The 25,920-nt window shown below is 46.1% G+C and overlaps 1 protein-coding gene across 1 annotated transcript in view; it reads left to right on the top strand.

Annotated features, from left to right (window-relative positions):
- The window catches only part of LOC132865822 (titin-like), a 107,815-nt gene extending 87,442 nt beyond the window's left edge, over positions 1-20,373 (top strand). Inside the window, exons 17-21 of the mRNA XM_060898320.1 lie at positions 7,140-7,397; positions 19,591-19,839; positions 19,954-20,035; positions 20,120-20,162; positions 20,272-20,373. Of these exons, the coding sequence (XP_060754303.1) occupies positions 7,140-7,397; positions 19,591-19,839; positions 19,954-20,035; positions 20,120-20,162; positions 20,272-20,373 (734 nt within the window). The remainder of the gene's footprint in view (positions 1-7,139; positions 7,398-19,590; positions 19,840-19,953; positions 20,036-20,119; positions 20,163-20,271) is intronic.
- Positions 20,374-25,920: the final 5,547 nt, after the last annotated feature.

Raw genomic sequence — 25,920 nt, 5'->3', positions numbered from 1 at the left:
GGTTGGTCTGAGTCACTGTGTTGGTCATCTCTACCCTTGCGTTTAGAGCTACGGTCGGAACGCTTCTGCCGTTTCTGGTCAGAGCGGGGATGACGGTTTTGCTGCCAACCGTTTTGTTCCCTACGACCCTTTTCATGTGATGGGCGATTGCCATCGTCACTGTGGACTCGCCCTCGGTCCCTCCTGGCCTTACCTTGTCGATTTTTCCACTCACCCTTGTGATGGCTCGACAAGGATCGGGCTGGACCGGAATTTTTCCAGGTGGGTCCCCCTTTCGGTGCTTCACCTCCTTCTAAGGTTAGTGGGGGCTTGTCCTCACCCTGGAGGCTAAGGACTCTGGGTTCATCATCGTTTCCGTTTGCGGTTTTGACGATGGTCTCCCAGGTCATTTGGGCTAGTCGCCTAATTTCCCTCATCGAATAGCGACCTTGTCGACACGTCAGTGTGACATGGGTCCGCATGCTTGGGTGGAGGTTATGTAAGAAGAGAGATATGAAACCTCCATCTTCTTCCAAACCTGGTGCGCTACTACCTTGGAAATAGGCAGTACGTAGCCGTCTGTAATATTCACGAGGCGCCTCAGACCGTTTTTGTTTGATTTGTAATGCACACAATATCGCGGAGGTTTCGTCCGTGTATGGCGCATATTCTTCCCTCATGTAATTGCGAAGTTTCGAATAACTATCGCGAATGTTTGAGGGTAGTGTCTCTAAAAAGGCACGAACGCTACTACTGGAGGTCTTCCAGATTAGTCTAAGTTTTTCACGTGTTGTGGCATTCGGCAGGTCCATCAGGCATCGGTCAATTCCTCGTAAATAATCATTTACGTTAGTTCTTTGATTGTCGGGATCGAATTGTTCGACATCTTTGGCAAGTAGGTCAATTTGCCGTAAGCGAAGGGTTTGGTGCACGTCCTTGTGCGACCTTCTTGGCTCTTCTGAGCACTCACTATCTAAGCTACTCTGGTGTTGTTCCCGTTTCGCACTAGATTCATAGTCTGATTCATCTGAAGATGGATCAGGGAGACTGAAGCGCACTGACCTAGGTGTGCTACGGGCCTGGGCTTGGGATGAGCGCAGGGCGGCTCCATCCTGGCTAGACGACAACGGAGTCGAGTAGCGAGTTGATGGAGTTTGGCGGGGTGTCTGGTCCTCGACCAGATCATTTACGGTGTCCAGTTCGGACGCCTCTTCCCGCTCTGAGCTTTGGCGCATTGTTGGGGGTCTTTCACGCCCCTCGCGCTGCTCATGGGGGGTCTGCTCCTGGGCAGCCGTCTTAGCAACCATTTCGGCTTTCTCTAGCCGTTTGGTGCAATTATCAAGGGAGGTCTTCAAGAGCTCACACTCCCTATGTAAATCATTATGATCAGCTGTCAGCTTGGCGTTGCTGGTGGTCAGCCTTTCAACCTCTCCGCGAAGGCGTCTGATTTCTGAATCAGCATTTTGGAAGTATGATAGGAATAGCTTACCTAGTGCTGCTTGGACACTAATAGTTGTTCTTTTTGGATCTCTCATATGTTTGTTTGAATTGTCTATGTTGTTTTGGCATTCACTCTCACTCGTGCTCTTAATGTTTGCCTTTCCGGAGGCAGAGCAGTGAAGGAGGTCTGCGATGACCTCAAGGAGAGACACGTCCTGAGCGTTGTCTTCCATTTTTGAGACATGAGGGGATGCCATTTTACTTAGGCTGGATACTAGATAATTAATCAATGAGTTAATTATTAATTTAATCATTATCAATTAACTATGTAATTAATTAATAAGGTTTGTTTGGAAAGGCTCTCTTATCCTAAGTTGAATAGGTTATGAGTATTTGTGATATGGTTATCACGCTACTGTTAACCGTTTTAACACACCTGGGGATATACCTTAGCAGTTGCTGAATCAACTGATAGTTTATTTGTTGTTGAACAATATCCCAGAAGTCAACAAACCAATCTCCTCACACGAGGCACCAGTTTAACTGTGGGTGCAATCAGTTAATTATTGAAATTAAGTGATCAATCTCGTTAAATCAGTCTCATTAAATTTTGAAGGTTAATAATTAAAATGAATCAATCCCATTGAATCATTTACTTTGACTCGTTTGAATTGAATCATACCATAGAATCAGTCTCGTTCAATGAATCATTTAGTGAATCATTTGGTGAATCGTTCAATGAATCATTTAGTGAATCATACCATTAATCCTGGTGCTTAATAATAAGTTACCAAACAGCTAAATTATGGTACATTTCCAAATTATTAAGATCACTTACCATATAACATTTGCACCCTTTTGAATTCTTCGAGAAGATTGGGGATTTCAGATATTGTTGTTCACACAAATAAACAGTTTGTTTAATAAATGAATTTATTATACAAAGATAAAAAGGTAAAATAATAAATCAATATATACAAGCAGTGAGGTGTGTGTGTGAAGGACTTGACCATGTGTTTAGCCTCGTGTAGCTAACTACACGTGGTGGAGGCCTAGCTTGTTGGTAGCTAAACAAAAGAATGTTATCTAAACAGAACAAAGGATTAGCTCTGTGTTTAGCCTTGTGTTGCTAGTGTGAGTTTGCTAAAGGCCCTATGGCCTAGCTAAAGTGTGTCTGTTAGGCCTGGTGAGGCCTACTGAGCACGTGTTGCTAAAGACAAGGGTATTAGCCGTAGCTAACTAAAAGCTAACTTGTGGATTTCTAGCTGAGGTGTGGTTTATCAGGCCTGATGGCCTGCTGAGCACATGGTAGGCCTTGATTAGCTTTGTGTTGCTAAGCAGACAAAAGGGAAGCTGTAGCTAACCCACTAGCTCATAACCATACTGAATCCACTGAAATCTTAATGAGATCAAGATGTATAATAATGAAATTATAATGTTAGTAAGAATAAAAGAGAAGAGAAGCATGCGCAGCCTATCTATTAAACAATTGAGAGAACATAGAACCAAAATAAATCAACACGCTGCGTGTCTAACAGTGTAACAGATAAACCTGGGTTTAAATTCACACTATTTCAATAAAAGCAAATTCCTAAGACTATCCTAATTATGCCCAAATGCCAAAATCTTACTTAATCCTGCCTTTAGCAAGATATGAAGAATTATTCGCCGGTGTAGTCTCGGGCCTCGCCGTGGGAGCACGTGAGCTGCTCGTGATGGAGGCGTAGAAACTTTCGGGTCCAGCGGAGCACTTGGGTGGTTCCCGTGGAAAGCAGAGGATTCTTGGTCCGAACCTCAGCGTTCGTGAGGAAAAGTCTCTGATCAGAATAAGATGCACAGCGCTTTGAGTTAAAAAGGATTCAATCGCTTCTTAACTTTTGACTGCCTGGGCTGCAGTCGTGACGTCACTTCTAATGCAAGTAAACCGGTTGTAACTCGGGTTGAGTTTAAAGATCGCGCGACTCTAGAGTTTACCTTTGCCAAGGGTAAGAAAGAAAATCGCGCTGAGTGATGGATCTTGCAAGAAAGAAGACGTCTGTTTGGGTGGAGGGCGCCTCTTTATACGTCCAGATTCATCGGAAGCCAGCCGTGAGAGACAAAGATGGAAGCGTTGTCCCATTGTTTTATGTTTCCTTGTATGATGACGTAGATGATCCCGCCCACGCGTGACGTAGGTCACACGGAAGTGGACTGGGAATTGTAGTTCTGACACAAGATGGCGGCATGATACCTACACTGGTGACTCTAAATTGACCGTAGGTGTGAATGTGAGTGTGAATGGTTGTCTGTGTCTATGTGTCAGCCCTGTGATGACCTGGCGACTTGTCCAGGGTGTAGATACCCCGCCTTTCGCCTGTAGTCAGCTGGGATAGGCTCCAGCTTGCCTGCAACCCTGTAGAAGGATAAAGTGGCTAGAGATAATGAGATGAGAATACATAACATGTCATAATAAGTCTGTATAGTAATCCTCAGTCACTGTTTTATCCTACTCAGTATGGTGATGAATCTGGAGCCTATGCCAGGAACACTGGGCGTGAGGTGGGATGGGGTTCTTGTCCATCAGAGTACCATGTGTACAAGCACATGTTCACTTAACCACTATTTTTAACCACACTACCACAAAGAGGAGAACTGGCCAGTGTTGTTGAAGCAAATTTCTTCAGTCGCAAGCACGGACAGTCTATGGTCACAAGTCTCGTCGTCAACGGAGCTCGAGCTCTTCTGAAAGTTCTTCTGAGAGACGGTTATTTGGACCATTCCAAATAGTGGCCAGGACGGTAGAATTTTCTGTTCGTTTTTTCCTTACATGTTGCACACACAAGATTTGCACATAACCATAAATAATAATCTATTCTTCATAGTTCCTTGTGCTCTATTAAAATTCTAAATTAAATAAATGAAATTCAATGAAATATAGGAAACCCCCCTCCCACAAAATGGTCTCACCCAGAGTGTACCCCAGGCTCCCGTCCAGTGGTGCAGTGTATGATGACAACAAAATCAACATATATTCAACATTGATCAAATGTTTCCTTCAACCATTACATTGATTCGAACACATTTTTTCAACTTTTTATTTTATCAGTGGTTGATTAATGGTTGATCCACCATCAGTGTTCAACTATAACTGTAAATCAACCATCTTGACCAAATATCAAAATTGAAATAACATCATTTGCTATCTGGGTTCAGCCATGAATACAGAGGGAGGTGGAAGTGCTGTTCATTCACTCCCCCCACAGTGTTCCTGTAGGTTCAGGGAATCGAACCTGCAACCCTTTAGGCCCGAGGCTGCTTCTCTAACCTTTAGGCCATGGCTACCACCATGAGCTGTTACTATAGAAACAATAAGTTATTATAACAAGTGCACTAATATAAACATGTGATTTGCAGCTGCACTACTGTCAGAGCTGCTGTTACAGAAAATTAATCAACACCTTCTGACCAATCAGAATCCAGAATTCCACCACACTGTGGTATGAAAATAAATAATCCCTCAGCTAATGAGAGACTTCTGATGGATGCTGGGATTGCTGTATGTCATCACATCATATATCTGTATGTTGTTGCTGTTCTTGTTGTTGTGACTTACTATTAGCTCACTTTAATTTTTTTTTTCTCTCGAAGCTTTCCAGCAATGATGTCTCTCAAAATGGCTTCTCCACTTTATCTGTTTTTTCTGTTCATGATCTCAGGTGAGTCGCACATTAACATCATCACAGCTACACACCCCAGAGACAATAAATACAAGTTTAACCCCAGGATATTTTAATACTTGTTATAATTATAACATTATAAATATAATATAACGCTGCTCCTCGCTGACATTACGTGTGAAAAATGCGCTTAAGTTCAAGGTCAGAATCATGTTTAACTCAGACACGCCTCTGTTTTTGGAAAAACTCCGCCCCCGTACATAACTCTGACATCACATGTGAATAGTGTTTAATTCTGAGGCCTGAATACTGATGTGTGTTTTCTGAACTCAACTCTGAATAAGATATAAAATAGAATAGAAGAAAAAATGTCATTTCCTGCCACCAAAACCTGAAGTCTGGGTGAAATATTGTTGTTAAATTTTCCTGGATTTAAAGAAAAACAGATGTGAGTGAAGACTGAATAGTAGTGGACGCTTTTAAATATTAATTCCACACAACGAGCCCTGAATTCAGAAGTTTGTCCAAATCCTGCACACAGTTTTCTTCCAGTGGTAAAGAAATGTTTTTATTTCTCCAACTCGGACTTCCAGAGGAGGGAAGTGAAGCTGTAAGTGAACTCACTGTTTTACGGGGCTCAGGATAATGACCTCTAATCACCTCTTTCATGTGTCATGTTTCAGGAGCTCTTGGGAATGAATGGAGTGTAAAATACAGCCAAAAAAATCTCTGTGCTTTAAACGGATCTACAGTGTTTATGAACGGCACGTACACACGCCCAACACGTCTTACAGTGAAGGAGGAGTTTTGGTTCATAAGAGAGTTTACTGACCTGCGTAATGAATCAGGTTACTCAGACAGAGTGGAGTATTTAGGAGATGAACAGAAACACTTCTCCCTCAGACTGAGTGATGTGAAGAAAACAGATGAACACATGTACTCCTTCAGAATCATAACAAATGTAGAGGATGGAATGTGGAAGGGTAAACCTGGAGTTAGACTCACTGTTACAGGTAAATAAAATCATCTTATTTTCGACACACATCACTCAGACCATAATCTCTTTAGATACAGGAGAGTCAGAGTTTTGTAGCAGATTAATGAAGAGCTCGAACACATTCTTACTGAAATGAACTGAACAATAGGTGCTCGGGGAAAAACGTGACTCGCCTCCAGAGTGAAGGTTATTAACACTGAAAATAATTGTGAAAAGAATATCATTAGACTGAAAAACACTTTGAGAGAGAGCAGAGTTTTAAAAGTAGATGCTCTACAGGCTTCAGGACAGCTTTCCTGATTGAATGTTTCTCTCGTTGTTTAAGCTCTTCGGGTGATCGTTCCAAAAAAAGTGACAGAGGGACAGTCAGCTGTTCTGACCTGTAAAACCACCTGCAGTCTGACTGATCCAACATTCATCTGGTACAAAAACAGTCAGGATTTAACCACAAAGCCCACCAGGGGCAATGAAGTTCACCTGCAGCGGGTCAGCAGTGAGGATGCAGGCAGTTATAGCTGTGCTGTAAGAGGATATGAACATCTCCCCTCTCCTGCTCAAACCCTCAGCATCAGATGTGAGCTTTATTCACTTTCTTCTTATATACTGTCAAAATAAAAAGGTCATAAATTACTTCATATTTACGGGAATGAAGGAAAAAGTCCTGGTGTAAGTAAAGAAAGTGAAAAAGACATTGACTGTGACCTTGAACTGCCTTCATTGTCCTTGTAATGGAACGACATAAAAATTGTTTCTTATATTAGCAAATAATTGTGAATAACTTGAAGCATTTATGGATCACAAATCTATACAGAATCCCATCTTGACCATGAAAAGAGAAAAATACAAGCACATGCAGGATTGATTAAAAGGTGTCCCAGAATTATCACAGGATAAAAAGATGATCAGAATTATGACTGTATAATGGCAGTGAAGTGGGTTTTATATTCAGTGGGAACGACACATAATGAGATGAGCTGAAAAATGTAGTCAAGAACTGATGAAAGGAAAAAAACACTCGGCTTATGACCATGAACTGCTTTCTTCACTCTTATCATGGAACTCTTTAGATCCTCCAAAGAACGTCTCAGTGTCCATCAGACCCTCTGGTGAGATAGTGGAGGGAAGTTCAGTGACTCTGACCTGCAGCAGTGATGCGAACCCTCCTGTGGAGATCTACAACTGGTTTAAGGGGACAACACCAGTAGGAAAAGGAAAGACCTACACCATCTCCAATATCAGCTCTGAGGACAGTGGAGAGTACAAGTGCAAGTGCAGGAATGAACTCAGACATCAGTATTCCATCAGTGTAACTCTGAATGTTCTGTGTAAGTTAAAGCTGTTTCATTTTGTGGCTTGATCACATTCAGTAATTTTAATCATCTTTTTGGAAACTCCTGCAATTCCATCTACTGTATGTTCTATCATATAGTAAAGATAATGCCAAATCCTTTAACAATCTGCTAATGCATTCTCTAGATTCTCTAGATGCATCTTAGATGACCTAAGATGGCGGCGCGCGTGGTTGCAGCGGCTTACGGCTCTCCTTTTCAGTGCTCTTTTTTTTTGTTTTTTTTGTATTTCTTTCTTGCTTGTTTTTGCAACATCGGTTCTGCAAACATCCAGTACACCCGCCAGACACTTTCAGCCATCGGTGACCAACATCAGGTATCTGTTTTGAGCGACTTTCTCTTCATGCATAACATCCCAGATGACATAGCGAGACCACCGGGCTCTCCGTGGATTGTTGTCAGGTCTAGGAGGCGGCGCAGACGGAGGAGGGAGAGGAAGCAGAAGCGAGGCCGCGGGTCTGGTGCTACGCTAAGGCTAAGAAAACAACCATACAATCCACCTCTACCGAGCCTGTATCTCTCCAATGCCAGATCCCTGGTGCATAAAACGGATGATCTGGAATTACAATTCGCTGGAAATCGCTATGTTCGGGACTGCTGTGTTTTAATTATCATAGAAACCTGGCTTCATCCGGAAATACCCAATGCTAGCTTGCAGCTAGCAGGCCGCACTCTGCTCCGCTGTGACAGAACTGAGAACTCCGGTAAGAGCAGAGGGGGAGGGCTCTGTATTTACATGCATGATAATTGGTGTAACAACGGAACAATTATAGATAAACACTGTTCCCCAGACCTCGAGTACATGTCTGTAAGATGCCGGCCTTTTTTTCTACCGAGAGAGCTAACTGTGGTGATTGTCACGGCTGTGTGTATTCCACCCGATGCCAGTGTTAACACAGCGCTCTCTCTCCCGCTGAACACCATAAACAAACAGCAGCAGGCTCACCCTGACGGTGTTCACATAATCGCAGGAGACTTTAATAAGGCCAACTTGAAGACTGTACTGCCGAAGTTTCACCAACATGTTAAGTGTTCTACTAGAGGGGAGAACACTCTGGACCATGTTTATTCTAACATCAAGCATGCATACAGAGCCATACCCCTCCCCCACCTCGGCCAGTCAGACCATCTTTCCCTCCTGCTCTCCCCAGCCTACACCCCCCTCAGACACAGAGCCAGGCCCACCACAAGGACCATCACAACCTGGCCTGACAACGCATTCTCCAAACTACAGGACTGCTTTAAACAGACAGATTGGGACTTATTTGAACATCAGGAGCTGGAGACATTCACAGGAACGGTGCTGGACTATATCAAGTTCTGCATCGGGAATGTGATGGTGGATAAAAACATCCGGGTCTTCCCAAACCAGAAACCCTGGATGACCAGCCAAGTCCGCTCACTCCTCAGGGCTTGCGATGCTGCCTTCAGGTCAGGTGATAGAGCTCTGTACAGAGCCGCTCGAGCTGATCTGAAAAGAGGAATAAATAAAGCCAAGGCGGACCACAGGCTGCGCATAGAGTCCCACCTGTCCAGCAACAACACACGGGAGGTGTGGCGGGGCATTCAGGACATCACAAACTTCAGAGACTGGAGTGCGCCGCTAGCAGAGGAGCTAAATCGCTTCTTTGCTCGCTTTGAAACATTTCAGCAGCACTCATCTGCTCCTGCCCTGCCCCCACCACCACACAGTTCCTACACCACTCCTTTCACTGTACAGGTGCATGATGTCAGACGGATGCTCCTGGCAGTGAACCCCAAGAAAGCTGCCGGCCCAGATGGTGTACCTGGTAAGGTGCTCAGAGCGTGCGCCCACCAGCTCGCCCCTACCTTCACCAGGATCTTTAACCTCTCCCTGGCTCAGGCAGTCATCCCGCCCTGCCTAAAGTCTGCAACAATAGTCCCAGTGCCAAAGAAGTCTCCCGTCACCAGCCTGAATGATTACCGTCCTGTGGCCCTCACCCCGGTAATCATGAAGTGCTTCAAGAGACTAGTTCTTCAGCACATCAAGGACCACCTCCCCCCAGACTTCGACCTCTACCAGTTCGCATATCGCACAAACAGATCCACAGAGGACGCCATTGCTGTAGCTCTCCACTCTGCGCTAAATCACCTGGAGCAGCAGCAGAGCTACGTCCGCATACTCTTTGTGGATTACAGTTCAGCTTTTAATACAATAATCCTGGACATCCTAATTAGAAAACTGGACACTCTCGGCCTCTCCCCTCTCACATCTGCCTGGTTAAAGGACTTTCTTACTAACCGGCCCCAGACTGTGAGACTTGGCCCCCACTTCTCCTCCACCTGCACGTTGAGCTCTCCACAGGGCTGTGTGCTGAGCCCCCTCCTGTACTGCCTCTACACCCACGACTGTAGTCCGACCCACAACAACAACAACCTTATCGTCAAGTTTGCTGACAACACCACAGTGGTCGGACTCATCTCAAAGGGAGACGAGGCAGCCTACAGAGAGGAGGTCCTGAAGTTGGCAGCCTGGTGTTCAGAAAATAACCTCGGTCTGAACACCAAGAAAACCAAAGAGCTCATTGTTGACTTCAGGAAGCACAGCACCGACCTAGCCCCCCTCTACATCAACAACGTGTATGTGGAGAGGGTCCACACCTTCCGGTTTCTCGGCGTCCTCATCTCCGCCAACATCTCCTGGTCAGCAAATATTACAGCAGTCATTAAGAAGGCTCAGCAGCGGCTACACTTCCTGGGAGTCCTCAGGAAGTACAACTTAAGCTCCAACCTGCTGCTGACCTTCTACCGCTCATCCATCGAGAGCCAGCTGACGTACTGTATTACAGTATGGTATGGCAGCTGCACTGCTGTAGACAGGGAGAGGCTCCAGAGGGTAGTTAAGGCAGCACAGAAGATCATTGGCTGCCCTCTCCCCTCCCTGATGGACACTTACACCTCCCGCTGCCTTAGCAGAGCGAAAAACATTATTAAGGACCGCTCCCACCCTGGCTTTGATCTGTTCGACCTGTTGCCCTCAGGGAGGCGCTACAGGTGCATCAGGACAAAGACAAATAGATTAAAAAACAGCTTCTTTCCAAAAGCCATAACCGCCCTGAACTCGGATATGCTCTGACTTTATAGTCTATTTTATTTTACTATTTTACTAATTTATAAATGTGCAGTACTTTATAAGGTGACTCTCTATGCAATACTTTTATAATGTGCAATACCACACTCCATAATGTGAAACGCAGCACACACACCTCAGGACTGTGCACCTTACACACAGCACACACACCTCAGGACTGTACACCTTACACACAACACATACACCTCAGGACTGTGCACCTTACACACAACACACACACACACCTCAGGACTGTGCACCTTACACACAACACATACACCTCAGGACTGTGCACCTTACACACTGCACACACACCTCAGGACTGTGCACCTTACACACAACACATACACCTCAGGACTGTGCACCTTACACACTGCACACACACCTCAGGACTGTGCACCTTACACACTGCACACACACCTCAGGACTGTGCACCTTACACACAATACATACACCTCAGGACTGTGCACCTTACACACAACACATACACCTCAGGACTGTGCACCTTACACACAACACATACACCTCAGGACTGTGCACCTTACACACTGCACACACACCTCAGGACTGTGCACCTTACACACAATACATACACCTCAGGACTGTGCACCTTACACACAGCACACACACCTCAGGACTGTGCACCTTACACACTGCACACACACCTCAGGACTGTGCACCTTACACACAGCACATACACCTCAGGACTGTGCACCTTACACACAATACATACACCTCAGGACTGTGCACCTTACACACAGCACATACACCTCAGGACTGTGCACCTTACACACAGCACATACACCTCAGGACTGTGCACCTTACACACAACACACACACCTCAGGACTGTGCACCTTACACACAGCACATACACCTCAGGACTGTGCACCTTACACACAACACACACACCTCAGGACTGTGCACCTTACACACAACACATACACCTCAGGACTGTGCACCCTACACACAGCACACACACCTCAGGACTGTACACCTTACACACAACACATACACCTCAGGACTGTGCACCTTACACACAGCACATTCACCTCAGGACTGTACACCTTACACACAGCACATTCACCTCAGGACTGTACACCTTACACACAGCACATTCACCTCAGGACTGTACACCTTACACACAGCACATTCACCTCAGGACTGTACACCTTACACACAGCACATTCACCTCAGGACTGTGCACCTTACACACAGCACACACACCTCAGGACTGTGCACCTTACACACTGCACACACACCTCAGGACTGTGCACCTTACACACAATACATACACCTCAGGACTGTGCACCTTACACACAACACATACACCTCAGGACTGTGCACCTTACACACAACACATACACCTCAGGACTGTGCACCTTACACACTGCACACACACCTCAGGACTGTGCACCTTACACACAATACATACACCTCAGGACTGTGCACCTTACACACAGCACACACACCTCAGGACTGTGCACCTTACACACAGCACACACACCTCAGGACTGTGCACCTTACACACAACACACACACCTCAGGACTGTGCACCTTACACACAGCACACACACCTCAGGACTGTGCACCTTACACACAGCACATACACCTCAGGACTGTGCACCTTACACACAGCACATACACCTCAGGACTGTGCACCTTACACACAGCACATACACCTCAGGACTGTGCACCTTACACACAACACACACACCTCAGGACTGTGCACCTTACACACAGCACACACACCTCAGGACTGTGCACCTTACACACAGCACATACACCTCAGGACTGTGCACCTTACACACAGCACACACACCTCAGGACTGTGCACCTTACACACAGCACATACACCTCAGGACTGTGCACCTTACACACAACACACACACCTCAGGACTGTGCACCTTACACACAGCACACACACCTCAGGACTGTGCACCTTACACACAGCACATACACCTCAGGACTGTGCACCTTACACACAACACACACACCTCAGGACTGTGCACCTTACACACAACACATACACCTCAGGACTGTGCACCTTACACACAACACATACACCTCAGGACTGTACACCTTACACACAACACATACACCTCAGGACTGTGCACCTTACACACAGCACACACACCTCAGGACTGTGCACCTTACACACAACACACACACCTCAGGACTGTGCACCTTACACACAACACATACACCTCAGGACTGTGCACCTTACACACAGCACACACACCTCAGGACTGTGCACCTTACACACAACACACACACCTCAGGACTGTGCACCTTACACACAACACATACACCTCAGGACTGTACACCTTACACACAACACATTCACCTCAGGACTGTGCACCTTACACACAGCACATTCACCTCAGGACTGTACACCTTACACACAGCACATTCACCTCAGGACTGTGCACCTTACACACAACACACACACCTCAGGACTGTGCACCTTACACACAGCACATACACCTCAGGACTGTGCACCTTACACACAACACACACACCTCAGGACTGTACACCTTACACACAACACATACACCTCAGGACTGTGCACCTTACACACAACACATACACCTCAGGACTGTACACCTTACACACAGCACACACACCTCAGGACTGTGCACCTTACACACAACACACACACCTCAGGACTGTGCACCTTACACACAACACACTCACCTCAGGACTGTGCACCTTACACACAGCACACACACCTCAGGACTGTGCACCTTACACACAACACATACACCTCAGGACTGTGCACCTTACACACAACACAGTCACCTCAGGACTGTGCACCTTACACACAGCACATACACCTCAGGACTGTGCACCTTACACACAACACACACACCTCAGGACTGTGCACCTTACACACAACACATACACCTCAGGACTGTGCACCTTACACACAACACATTCACCTCAGGACTGTGCACCTTACACACAGCACATACACCTCAGGACTGTGCACCTTACACACAGCACATTCACCTCAGGACTGTGCACCTTACACACAGCACACACACCTCAGGACTGTGCACCTGACACACAACACATTCACCTCAGGACTGTGCACCTTACACACAACACACACACCTCAGGACTGTACACCTTACACACAGCACATACACCTCAGGACTGTGCACCTTAGGCTGCTGGGCCATAGAAGGTTCACGCTGCACGCTGCATGCTGCACGCTACACGCGTGTAAAGAAAAGTGGACAAACGTAGCATGACTTGCTCTGGGCCATAGAACGGCGTTCACGTTGCACGCTGCACGCTGCACACTTCACGCGTGAAGCATGAAATGAACATGCACACTTTTTTCTAGGCGTGAAGACGGAAATTCCAGTCAATGCATGCGGTCACCGCCGCGCCAGCCAATCAGAACGGGTCTAGGGAGATAACGCTATGCTTTCAGGGGAAAACTTCAGAAAAAATATAATTGAATGGTATAATTGAAAAATAGTTCTTCATCGGGATTGTCAAGCAGATTATAGAATGTTCGGTGAAATTCACCACGGGTTTCTCTCAGAAGGAAGTGTTCTCGGCTCCAAATTCTGTTCCTTTTTCTCTTCCTCTGTCTCAGTAAAAGCAGAATGAGGCAATCGTCGTCATCCGAAGAGTCCATATTGTTGGTTATTGTTGTATTACTCGGTCAAAGTAGAACAGACGCAACACGTGAACATCCAAGCATGAAGTTTAATGGCCCAGGGTCCGGTTCTTCACGTGAACGTGTAGCGTGCAGCATGCAGCGTGCAGCGTGAACCTTCTATGGCCCAGCAGCCTTACACACAACACACACACCTCAGGACTGTACACCTTACACACAACACATTCACCTCAGGACTGTGCACCTTACACACAGCACACACACCTCAGGACTGTGCACCTTACACACAGCACATACACCTCAGGACTGTGCACCTGACACACAACACACACACCTCAGGACTGTGCACCTTACACACAGCACACACACCTCAGGACTGTGCACCTTACACACAACACACACACCTCAGGACTGTGCACCTTACACACAACACATTCACCTCAGGACTGTGCACCTTACACACAGCACACACACCTCAGGACTGTGCACCTTACACACAGCACATACACCTCAGGACTGTGCACCTGACACACAACACACACACCTCAGGACTGTGCACCTTACACACAGCACACACACCTCAGGACTGTGCACCTTACACACAACACACACACCTCAGGACTGTACACCTTACACACAACACATTCACCTCAGGACTGTGCACCTTACACACAGCACACACACCTCAGGACTGTGCACCTTACACACAACACACACACCTCAGGACTGTGCACCTTACACACAGCACACACACCTCAGGACTGTGCACCTTACACACAACACACACACCTCAGGACTGTACACCTTACACACAACACACACACCTCAGGACTGTGCACCTTACACACAGCACACACACCTCAGGACTGTGCACCTTACACACAGCACATACACCTCAGGACTGTGCACCTTACACACAACACACACACCTCAGGACTGTACACCTTACACACAGCACATACACCTCAGGACTGTGCACCTTACACACAGCACACACACCTCAGGACTGTGCACCTTACACACAACACACACACCTCAGGACTGTGCACCTTACACACAACACATACACCTCAGGACTGTGCACCTTACACACAGCACATACACCTCAGGACTGTGCACCTTACACACAGCACACACACCTCAGGACTGTGCACCTTACACACAGCACACACACCTCAGGACTGTGCACCTTACACACAACACACACACCTCAGGACTGTGCACCTTACACACAACACATACACCTCAGGACTGTGCACCTTACACACAACACATACACCTCAGGACTGTGCACCTTACACACAACACACACACCTCAGGACTGTGCACCTTACACACAACACATACACCTCAGGACTGTGCACCTTACACACAGCACATACACCTCAGGACTGTGCACCTTACACACAGCACACACACCTCAGGACTGTACACCTTACACACAGCACACACACCTCAGGACTGTGCACCTTACACACAACACACACACCTCAGGACTGTGCACCTTACACACAACACATACACCTCAGGACTGTGCACCTTACACACAGCACACACACCTCAGGACTGTGCACCTTACACACAACACACACACCTCAGGACTGTGCACCTTACACACAGCACACACACCTCAGGACTGTGCACCTTACACACAGCACACACACCTCAGGACTGTGCACCTTACACACAGCACACACACCTCAGGACTGTGCACCTTACACACAGCACACACACCTCAGGACTGTGCACCTTACACACAGCACACACACCTCAGGACTGTGCACCTTACACACAACACATACACCTCAGGACTGTACACCTTACACACAACACACACACCTCAGGACTGTGCACGTTACACACAGCACACACACCTCAGGACTGTGCACCTTACACACAACACACACACCTCAGGACTGTGCACCTTACACACAACACATACACCTCAGGACTGTGCACCTTACACACAGCACACACACCTCAGGACTGTGCACCTTACACACAGCACACACACCTCAGGACTGCGCACCTTACACACAGCACACACACCTCAGGACTGTGCACCTTACACACAACACACACACCTCAGGACTGTGCACCTTACACACAACACATACACCTCAGGACTGTGCACCTTACACACAGCACACACACCTCAGGACTGTGCACCTTACACACAACACACACACCTCAGGACTGTACACCTTACACACAGCACACACACCTCAGGACTGTGCACCTTACACACAGCACACACACCTCAGGACTGTGCACCTTACACACAGCACACACACCTCAGGACTGTGCACCTTACACACAGCACACACACCTCAGGACTGTGCACCTTACACACAGCACACACACCTCAGGACTGTGCACCTTACACACAACACATACACCTCAGGACTGTGCACCTTACACACAGCACATACACCTCAGGACTGTGCACCTTACACACAGCACACACACCTCAGGACTGTACACCTTACACACAGCACACACACCTCAGGACTGTACACCTTACACACAGCACACACACCTCAGGACTGTGCACCTTACACACAGCACACACACCTCAGGACTGTGCACCTTACACACAGCACATACACCTCAGGACTGTGCACCTTACACACAGCACATACACCTCAGGACTGTGCACCTTACACACAACACACACACCTCAGGACTGTGCACCTTACACACAGCACATACACCTCAGGACTGTGCACCTTACACACAGCACACACACCTCAGGACTGTACACCTTACACACAACACACACACCTCAGGACTGTGCACCTTACACACAACACATACACCTCAGGACTGTGCACCTTACACACAGCACACACACCTCAGGACTGTACACCTTACACACAGCACACACACCTCAGGACTGTGCACCTTACACACAGCACATACACCTCAGGACTGTGCACCTTACACACAGCACATACACCTCAGGACTGTGCACCTTACACACAACACACACACCTCAGGACTGTGCACCTTACACACAGCACATACACCTCAGGACTGTGCACCTTACACACAGCACACACACCTCAGGACTGTACACCTTACACACAACACACACACCTCAGGACTGTGCACCTTACACACAACACATACACCTCAGGACTGTGCACCTTACACACAGCACACACACCTCAGGACTGTACACCTTACACACAGCACACACACCTCAGGACTGTGCACCTTACACACAGCACACACACCTCAGGACTGTGCACCTTACACACAACACATACACCTCAGGACTGTGCACCTTACACACAGCACACACACCTCAGGACTGTGCACCTTACACACAGCACACACACCTCAGGACTGTGCACCTTACACACAACACATACACCTCAGGACTATGCACCTTACACACAGCACACACACCTCAGGACTGTGCACCTTACACACAACACATACACCTCAGGACTGTGCACCTTACACACAGCACACACACCTCAGGACTGTGCACCTTACACACAACACATACACCTCAGGACTGTGCACCTTACACACAGCACACACACCTCAGGACTGTGCACCTTACACACAGCACACACACCTCAGGACTGTGCACCTTACACACAGCACATACACCTCAGGACTGTGCACCTTACACACAGCACACACACCTCAGGACTGTGCACCTTACACACAGCACACACACCTCAGGACTGTGCACCTTACACACAGCACACACACCTCAGGACTGTGCACCTTACACACAGCACACACACCTCAGGACTGTGCACCTTACACACAGCACACACACCTCAGGACTGTGCACCTTACACACAGCACACACACCTCAGGACTGTGCACCTTACACACAGCACACACACCTCAGGACTGTGCACCTTACACACAGCACACACACCTCAGGACTGTACACCTTACACACAGCACACACACCTCAGGACTGTGCACCTTACACACAGCACACACACCTCAGGACTGTGCACCTTACACACAACACATACACCTCAGGACTGTACACCTTACACACAGCACACACACCTCAGGACTGTGCACCTTACACACAGCACACACACCTCAGGACTGTGCACCTTACACACAACACATACACCTCAGGACTGTGCACCTTACACACAGCACACACACCTCAGGACTGTGCACCTTACACACAACACATACACCTCAGGACTGTGCACCTTACACACAGCACACACACCTCAGGACTGTACACCTTACACACAGCACATTCACCTCAGGACTGTGCACCTTACACACAACACACACACCTCAGGACTGTGCACCTTACACACAGCACACACACCTCAGGACTGTGCACCTTACACACAGCACACACACCTCAGGACTGTACACCTTACACACAGCACATTCACCTCAGGACTGTGCACCTTACACACAACACACACACCTCAGGACTGTGCACCTTACACACAGCACACACACCTCAGGACTGTGCACCTTACACACAACACATACACCTCAGGACTGTACACCTTACACACAGCACACACACCTCAGGACTGTGCACCTTACACACAGCACACACACCTCAGGACTGTGCACCTTACACACAACACATACACCTCAGGACTGTGCACCTTACACACAACACACACACCTCAGGACTGTGCACCTTACACACAGCACACACACCTCAGGACTGTGCACCTTACACACAACACACACACCTCAGGACTGTGCACCTTACACACAGCACACACACCTCAGGACTGTGCACCTTACACACAACACATACACCTCAGGACTGTGCACCTTACACACAGCACACACACCTCAGGACTGTGCACCTTACACACAACACATACACCTCAGGACTGTGCACCTTACACACAGCACACACACCTCAGGACTGTACACCTTACACACAGCACACACACCTCAGGACTGTGCACCTTACACACAGCACATACACCTCAGGACTGTGCACCTTACACACAACACACACACCTCAGGACTGTGCACCTTACACACAGCACACACACCTCAGGACTGTACACCTTACACACAGCACACACACCTCAGGACTGTGCACCTTACACACAACACATACACCTCAGGACTGTGCACCTTACACACAGCACACACACCTCAGGACTGTACACCTTACACACAGCACACACACCTCAGGACTGTGCACCTTACACACAGCACATACACCTCAGGACTGTGCACCTTACACACAGCACACACACCTCAGGACTGTACACCTTACACACAGCACACACACCTCAGGACTGTGCACCTTACCCCCCCTTTTTTCCCTTTTTCCCCCCCTTCCTCTCTCTCTCACTCTACATGCTGTTTGCACTGTTATTGGAGATGCTTTAATCTCATTGTACATGTGTATAGTGACAATAAAGGCATTCTATTCTATTCTATTCTATTCTATTCTATTCTATTCTAGATCCTCCAAAGAATGTCTCAGTGTCCATCAAGTTTTCTGGTGAGATAGTGGAGGGAAGTTCAGTGAATCTGACCTGCAGCAGTGATGCGAACCCTCCTGTGGAGATCTACACCTGGTTTAAGGTAAATGAATCCTCACCTGTAGGATCTGGACAGAGTTACAGAGCTCTACAGAGTGGACAGTACTACTGTGAGGCTCAGAATAAACACGGCTCTGAGAGATCTGCTGCAGTGTCCGTCACTTTCAAAGGTGAGAGCGATGATTATTTGTTCCTGTTTGATCACTGCACCGTTATACATCATGCACTGTGGATCTCAGTTCTGCTCTGTGTGTGTGTGTGTGTGTGTGTGTGTGTGGTACCAGGTAACTCTGTAATTGTTTATGTGGCTGTTGGACTCGGATTTTTTGGCTGTGCTGCTCTTCTCTCTGCGCTCTTCTGGCTAAGGTGAGAATATTTGTGCTGATAAATTCATCACTAATTACTCTGAAGATGCTCACGATGGATAAATATTTAACTTTGTGTGAGCAGATGCAAGAGACAAAAGAAAAAGGCAGATGAAGGTGACGATCAGGTGAGATATTACAGAAATGTCCATCAGGTGGTTGCTTTGTTCATAATAAACTTTCACTGTAAAGGTCTTCAGCAGAACCTGCTCACGTTCTCCCCCCTCCTCTCTGCAGAACGCTGGGCCGAGTGCTAAAGACGACACGTACGCAGCTCTCAACCTTGCAGGACGGACATCTGATGATGTGTATCACACACTTGCAGTAAGTGTTTACTGATGATTACAGTCACTCGGAGTGGATGATGATGATGATGATGATGATGATGATGCTGGTCTAACCGAATGATAAAATATTTTATTGTTGTAAATCTGTTTTATTAAATTCAGATTCCTGCAGTCCACGTTATTTTTTTCTGTTTTTACTTTGGAGTCACACACCTGATTATTCAAATTCAACAAGGCGTGAACTCTTTCTTTTTTCACAGATTTCTCATCAGTCCTCCTGCTGACACGCCCACATCCTCTGATTACGAGAATATCTCAGTGAGTTTTAGCTTTAAACCCCAAACCAGCATTAGATTAGATTAATGTGATAATACTTGTTTTAATTTGAAGATGTGAGAACGACAACACACAGCTGTAACTCCAACAATCATTTTATCTGTATTTCCTCATCAGTAATATTAATAAAGGTTAATCTGTGTGTGTGTGTGTGTGTGTGTGTGTGTGTGTGTGTGTGTGTGTGTGTGTGTGTGTGTGTGTGAGATGATTGATGTAAATAAATGTTAGTAAGATGTTTCTGTGTTTTTTTTCTTTCGAGGAACATCACAAATAAAGTGAATCCTGAAACAGCTGATGAACAGAGAGCGCTCCTGACTGAAGTGGAGAAACTGAATCGTTCCTTTACACCAGCAACATCAGCAACTTCCAGCCATTTAAAGCAGCTTTAATCGTTTTATAGCAGTGTGTGACGGACTTTTTGTCCCGCCAGCAGGTTCGGACTGTTCCACTCAGCTGTTGGGTTTTCACTTATTAGTACTCGTTTCTTTATTGGGAATATTTAAAGAGAAAAAAGGGATTGAATCTTGACTGAAGTCCAGAATGTGGTTGAGGGAAACGGTCGGAGATATTCACTCAGGATCTAATTGATTAGCCGAGAGGACAGACGTCGCCATGCTGCATGAACCAGACGAACGCTGAACAGTGACCTGGCTGAGGCACATGGGAATAAGACAGTGGCTGGACTCTGGAGGGAGCCGCTGAGCAGCTTCACAAAGAAACCTCAACATCGAGCGGCTCGTCTATTAGAGCTTGAGTGAATGTCTTGGCCGTTTTCCTCAACCACGCCTCGTTAGCTAGAGAGCTGGAATTGGCAGAGGTGCGTAGAGTAAGCGACAAACTCTACTCAAGTAAAAGTATTGCTGCTTTATCAGAATAACGACTCAAGTAGAAGTAAAATTACTCACATGATGATTTATTCCGGGCAGCACGGTGGTGTAGTGGTTAGCGCTGTCGCCTCACAGCAAGAAGGTCCTGGGTTCGAGCCCCGTGGCCGGCGAGGGCCTTTCTGTGCGGAGTTTGCATGTTCTCCCCGTGTCCGCGTGGGTTTCCTCCGGGTGCTCCGGTTTCCCCCACAGTCCAAAGACATGCAGGTTAGGTTAACTGGTGACTCTAAATTGAGCGTAGGTGTGAATGTGAGTGTGAATGGTTGTCTGTGTCTATGTGTCAGCCCTGTGATGACCTGGCAACTTGTCCAGGGTGTACCCCGCCTTTCGCCCGTGGTCAGCTGGGATAGGCTCCAGCTTGCCTGCGACCCTGTAGAACAGGATAAAGTGGCTACAGATAATGAGATGAGATGATTTATTCCATCTATAATATATGACTATCAAATGTATCAGAATATCAGTTTTGCCCAAAATAAACATTTAAAATACTGATCTAATAAACACAAAATATAATCTGCTCATTCAAGTAATATTCCTAATTAATAATAATAATAATAATAATAATAATGAATTCAAATATTTATCAAATACTTCATAAATCATTCAGGATAAAGAGAGAGAGAGAGAGAGAGAGAGAGAGAGCGCTGAATAAACTAAAATAGCTGAAAATTGAACAAAAATAAATTGGACCGTCCATTTTTTCGTATCATAAATCTTCTTTAAATCAATACCAAAGTCCCAACGCTGTTTAATCTCATAAAACGTAACACGGTCCTGGTGTTTATTTTCATTTTTCTATTTGTGTGTTCAAAGACGTCGATGTCGTAGAAGCTATCCTCATTTGCAGAATAATAATTTCATAAATTAAATAAAAATTGTGAGAAGTGTGTTGTCTTATATAACGGAGTATAAGTACATATTTTAAATCGTAATTGTACTCGAGTCAGAGTGAACAGTATTCTGCATTAAAATACGATAAGTCGAGTTTATTGGGGGAAAATGATGAAGTACACATAACTTCTGGTGACTGCGCAGTGATTTACGTTTCCTTGTGGCACGATTTCAGTGAATCCTTTTCGAAAAATAAAACGAGTCGTGATTCCATCATTAAATTGTGTGTAATGTAATCCCTTCACATTGCTTTTCTGGTTCGTGTTTGAACAAGATACAAAACACTGAGTACATTACACTGATACTGAGTATTGAGGTATTTCACCCACGTGACCAAGTCACGTGACGCAGCCATTTTGGACGGCACGCTTAAGTCCTTCAGTGCAAGGCGGTATGAGATGGTGGAGACCTTTGCACATTTTAACAAGAAAGTAAGCTGTGATTCGTGTTAAATTGGATCTGTCTTTTATCACAAACACTGTACCCAGCCTTGGTATGGAGCCCTGTTTATTTATTTCTGTGTCCCGTTTCTTTCTAGCCTCTGTTATTGCGTTTTATGTCTGATGTCTGCTACATGCAACCCTAGACAAATTAACACTGCCTTGTTTCACTGCTCAGATGGGTTAACAAACACTGACCCATTTACTTTTTGCTATATATTTTATCAAAATTGCGTTAACTGATAAACTAACCTGAAATGAAATGATCACTGCAAAGTCTGGAGTACTCTGTTGGCTCCCAATCCTGTCTCTTCACAGCTGCAATCCATTTGGCCCTCTTGTCTGGGTCGGTAGGAAACCGGTAGTGATGTGTCGGTCGCGAACGATCCGGTTCAAAGAGCCGGCTCTTTGAAGTGAACGACGGGAGCCGGCTCTTCGGTGGGAGCCGAGTTGGGGAGCCGAATTAGTTTTTTGCCCTTAGGTGCCTCAGAGAGAGAGAGAGAGACTTTCACAAAAAAAGTTGCTGTCCGATTGCGTCTTTGTGTTGTCTATTACCATTCAAAGGAAAAAAGTAGCATGGTGTACGCCTACTTTTTTTGGTTGGGGGGGGTTGATGTCATTCACAGCTGCGAAAATATGAAAATTGGTGTAATGCTTAAAGCTGTGGAGCGCAGGGGAGAGGAGTCTGTGAGGCACCTGAGGAGGGGAAAATCAGCTGTGTATTTTATATTGGTAATATAACACAGTTTTGCATTATGTTTGTGAGAAAATAATTTATTAATTGGTAAGTAAGTTTTATTTCTATAGCTAGAACATTGTTGCACTGCTATACTTTACAAAGCTTTACAATGGCTACAAAAACTAAAAAATAAAATGGAAAACATCCTACTGATAAAATTTAAATAATAATGTAATTAATTAACTAGTTAATTGCAGCAATTAAATCAAAAATATCAAATCAAATCAAGTTTATTTGTACAGCGCTTTTAACAATAAACATTGTCGCAAAGCAGCTTTACAGAATTTGAACGACTTAAAACATGAGCTAATTTTATCCCTAATCTATCCCCAATGAGCAAGCCTGTGGTGACGGTGGCAAGGAAAAACTCCCTCAGACGACATGAGGAAGAAACCTCGAGAGGAACCAGACTCAAAAGGGAACCCATCCTCATTTGGGCAACAACAGACAGCCTGACTATAATATTAACAGGTTTAACAGGTATAACCCTCAACTGTCCTCATGGGGCCGTCCTTCACAGGAGCGGTGCGATAAAACTCCGACCAGACACAGGGCACCAGGATGGATCAAGCAGGTCCGAGGGGCAGAAGAGGCCAGCATCTCAATCCCAGGACCAACATGTAACTCAGAGGGACAGATGGGGGGGGGGGGAGAGAGAGAGAAAGAAAACAGGTTGTTAGGTATGCCCTAAAAATGACAAGTATTAAATCTGTGTGGTAGGCTCGCAGAGACGAGAGTCTTTACATCAGGCATAACACACAATGGCATGTTAATATGGTAAAAAATATATCATGACCTGCTCTGGCTGGATGCTTGATTGGGTGATGGGAGCACACTCCTCAGCAATGATGAGATGCAGATGGGACCCTTAGGCCTGGCCAAGACAATTCAGTTACATTTACATTTAAAATAAAATCTCAGGAGCCGTTTGGGAGCCGAAAGAGCCGGCTCCTTATAGTAAGAAGAGCCAAAAGAGCCGGCTCCCGAAAAAGAGCCGAAATTCCCATCACTAGAAACCGGTAAAAGGAGCGTCCTGCACGCTGTCCCTGTCTGTTGTGGCAGCCCACAGCACAACAAGCAAACACCATGGTTATTTATAGAGTGCTTACTGACAAATTAATCTATTCTAGGTGTCTGTAACACGTTTTTTTTCAAGCTGGTTCTCCCTCTCTGTCTGCAGCGTTAGTATGTAGCTTGACGTTCAAAATGGCGGACACCGGGGCATCACGTGACCCTGTGACATCAGGTGAAATACCTCAATAGCTATTAAAGACCCACTGACACAACTTTTTACACCACATAATATGTGTATTTATTGTTTTATTGCTGTATTGTGAAATAAAATATCCAAAACTCAACTTGAATAAAGGGTCGTCTTTGTAGAAAATCAAGAATTTCAGAGCCGATTTTGTGTTTTTTGCCCCGGCTTCTACAAGCGTCATGAGCCATTTGCCCGTTTTTGCCGCTAGGGTGAGTGACGTCACATCAGTGTATGTCGTTCTGGATTGCATGAAAACAAAACATGAAGCAGGGAAGCTATCGAGATTGTCTGCCCTCACGTCTATTAAAGATTCTGTTTAAACAGCATAATGTCTTAAACATATGGTCCTGGTCACGTCACACTATTGGTCCCACTCCAAAAAACATCATGTCTAAGCTCCTGTTAGATCATGTTAGATACAGTAGCTACCAGAAGTTTAGGTCATATTTATGCAGAAATATCAAAAACTCTAAAGGGTTCACAAACTTTCAAAACATGCCGGATGACATCTTATATCTATCACTCCACACATATATCATGTATATTATCCTTACTATTGTGCAGCCTGAGCGGCAGGACTGTGCAAATGTGCGCAGCTTCCCGATTTAAACTGTTTTTTCCTCATCCTTATACTTCCTGTTTCATGGACTGTAACGGATTTGCTTATTTAGTAATTTTAATACAGAATTTACTTTGAAATTATAATCAGACACTCCAACGCCCCCCCCCCCAAAAAAAAAAAATTCAGATCTGCGCGATTCAGCCGTGAAAAAGGCGCCATCCGCCAAAAGGCGCGCTGTTTGCATCCCTGAAATATATGAAACAAGGTACTGGCCTTTCAGTTGTTGTACATTACTGGTATTAGCTGCTTTGGCCTATTGATAAGTAATATGCAATGGTATAAGATGCATTTGTGACGTTACAACAAATTTTAAACAACATACATGTATTGAATAACAACACATCGCCACGTACCCTGGCTCGTTCTCTTTTGGCAAAGGCACCACCGGACTTTCTCTTTTTGACCGCCCCTTCGGGGGTCTGCTGT

The sequence above is a fragment of the Neoarius graeffei genome, chromosome 18 (assembly GCF_027579695.1).
Source record: "Neoarius graeffei isolate fNeoGra1 chromosome 18, fNeoGra1.pri, whole genome shotgun sequence".
NCBI lineage: Eukaryota > Metazoa > Chordata > Actinopteri > Siluriformes > Ariidae > Neoarius > Neoarius graeffei.
The sequence above is the reverse complement of the archived record's forward strand: the minus strand, read 5'-3'. Positions and strand labels throughout refer to the sequence as shown.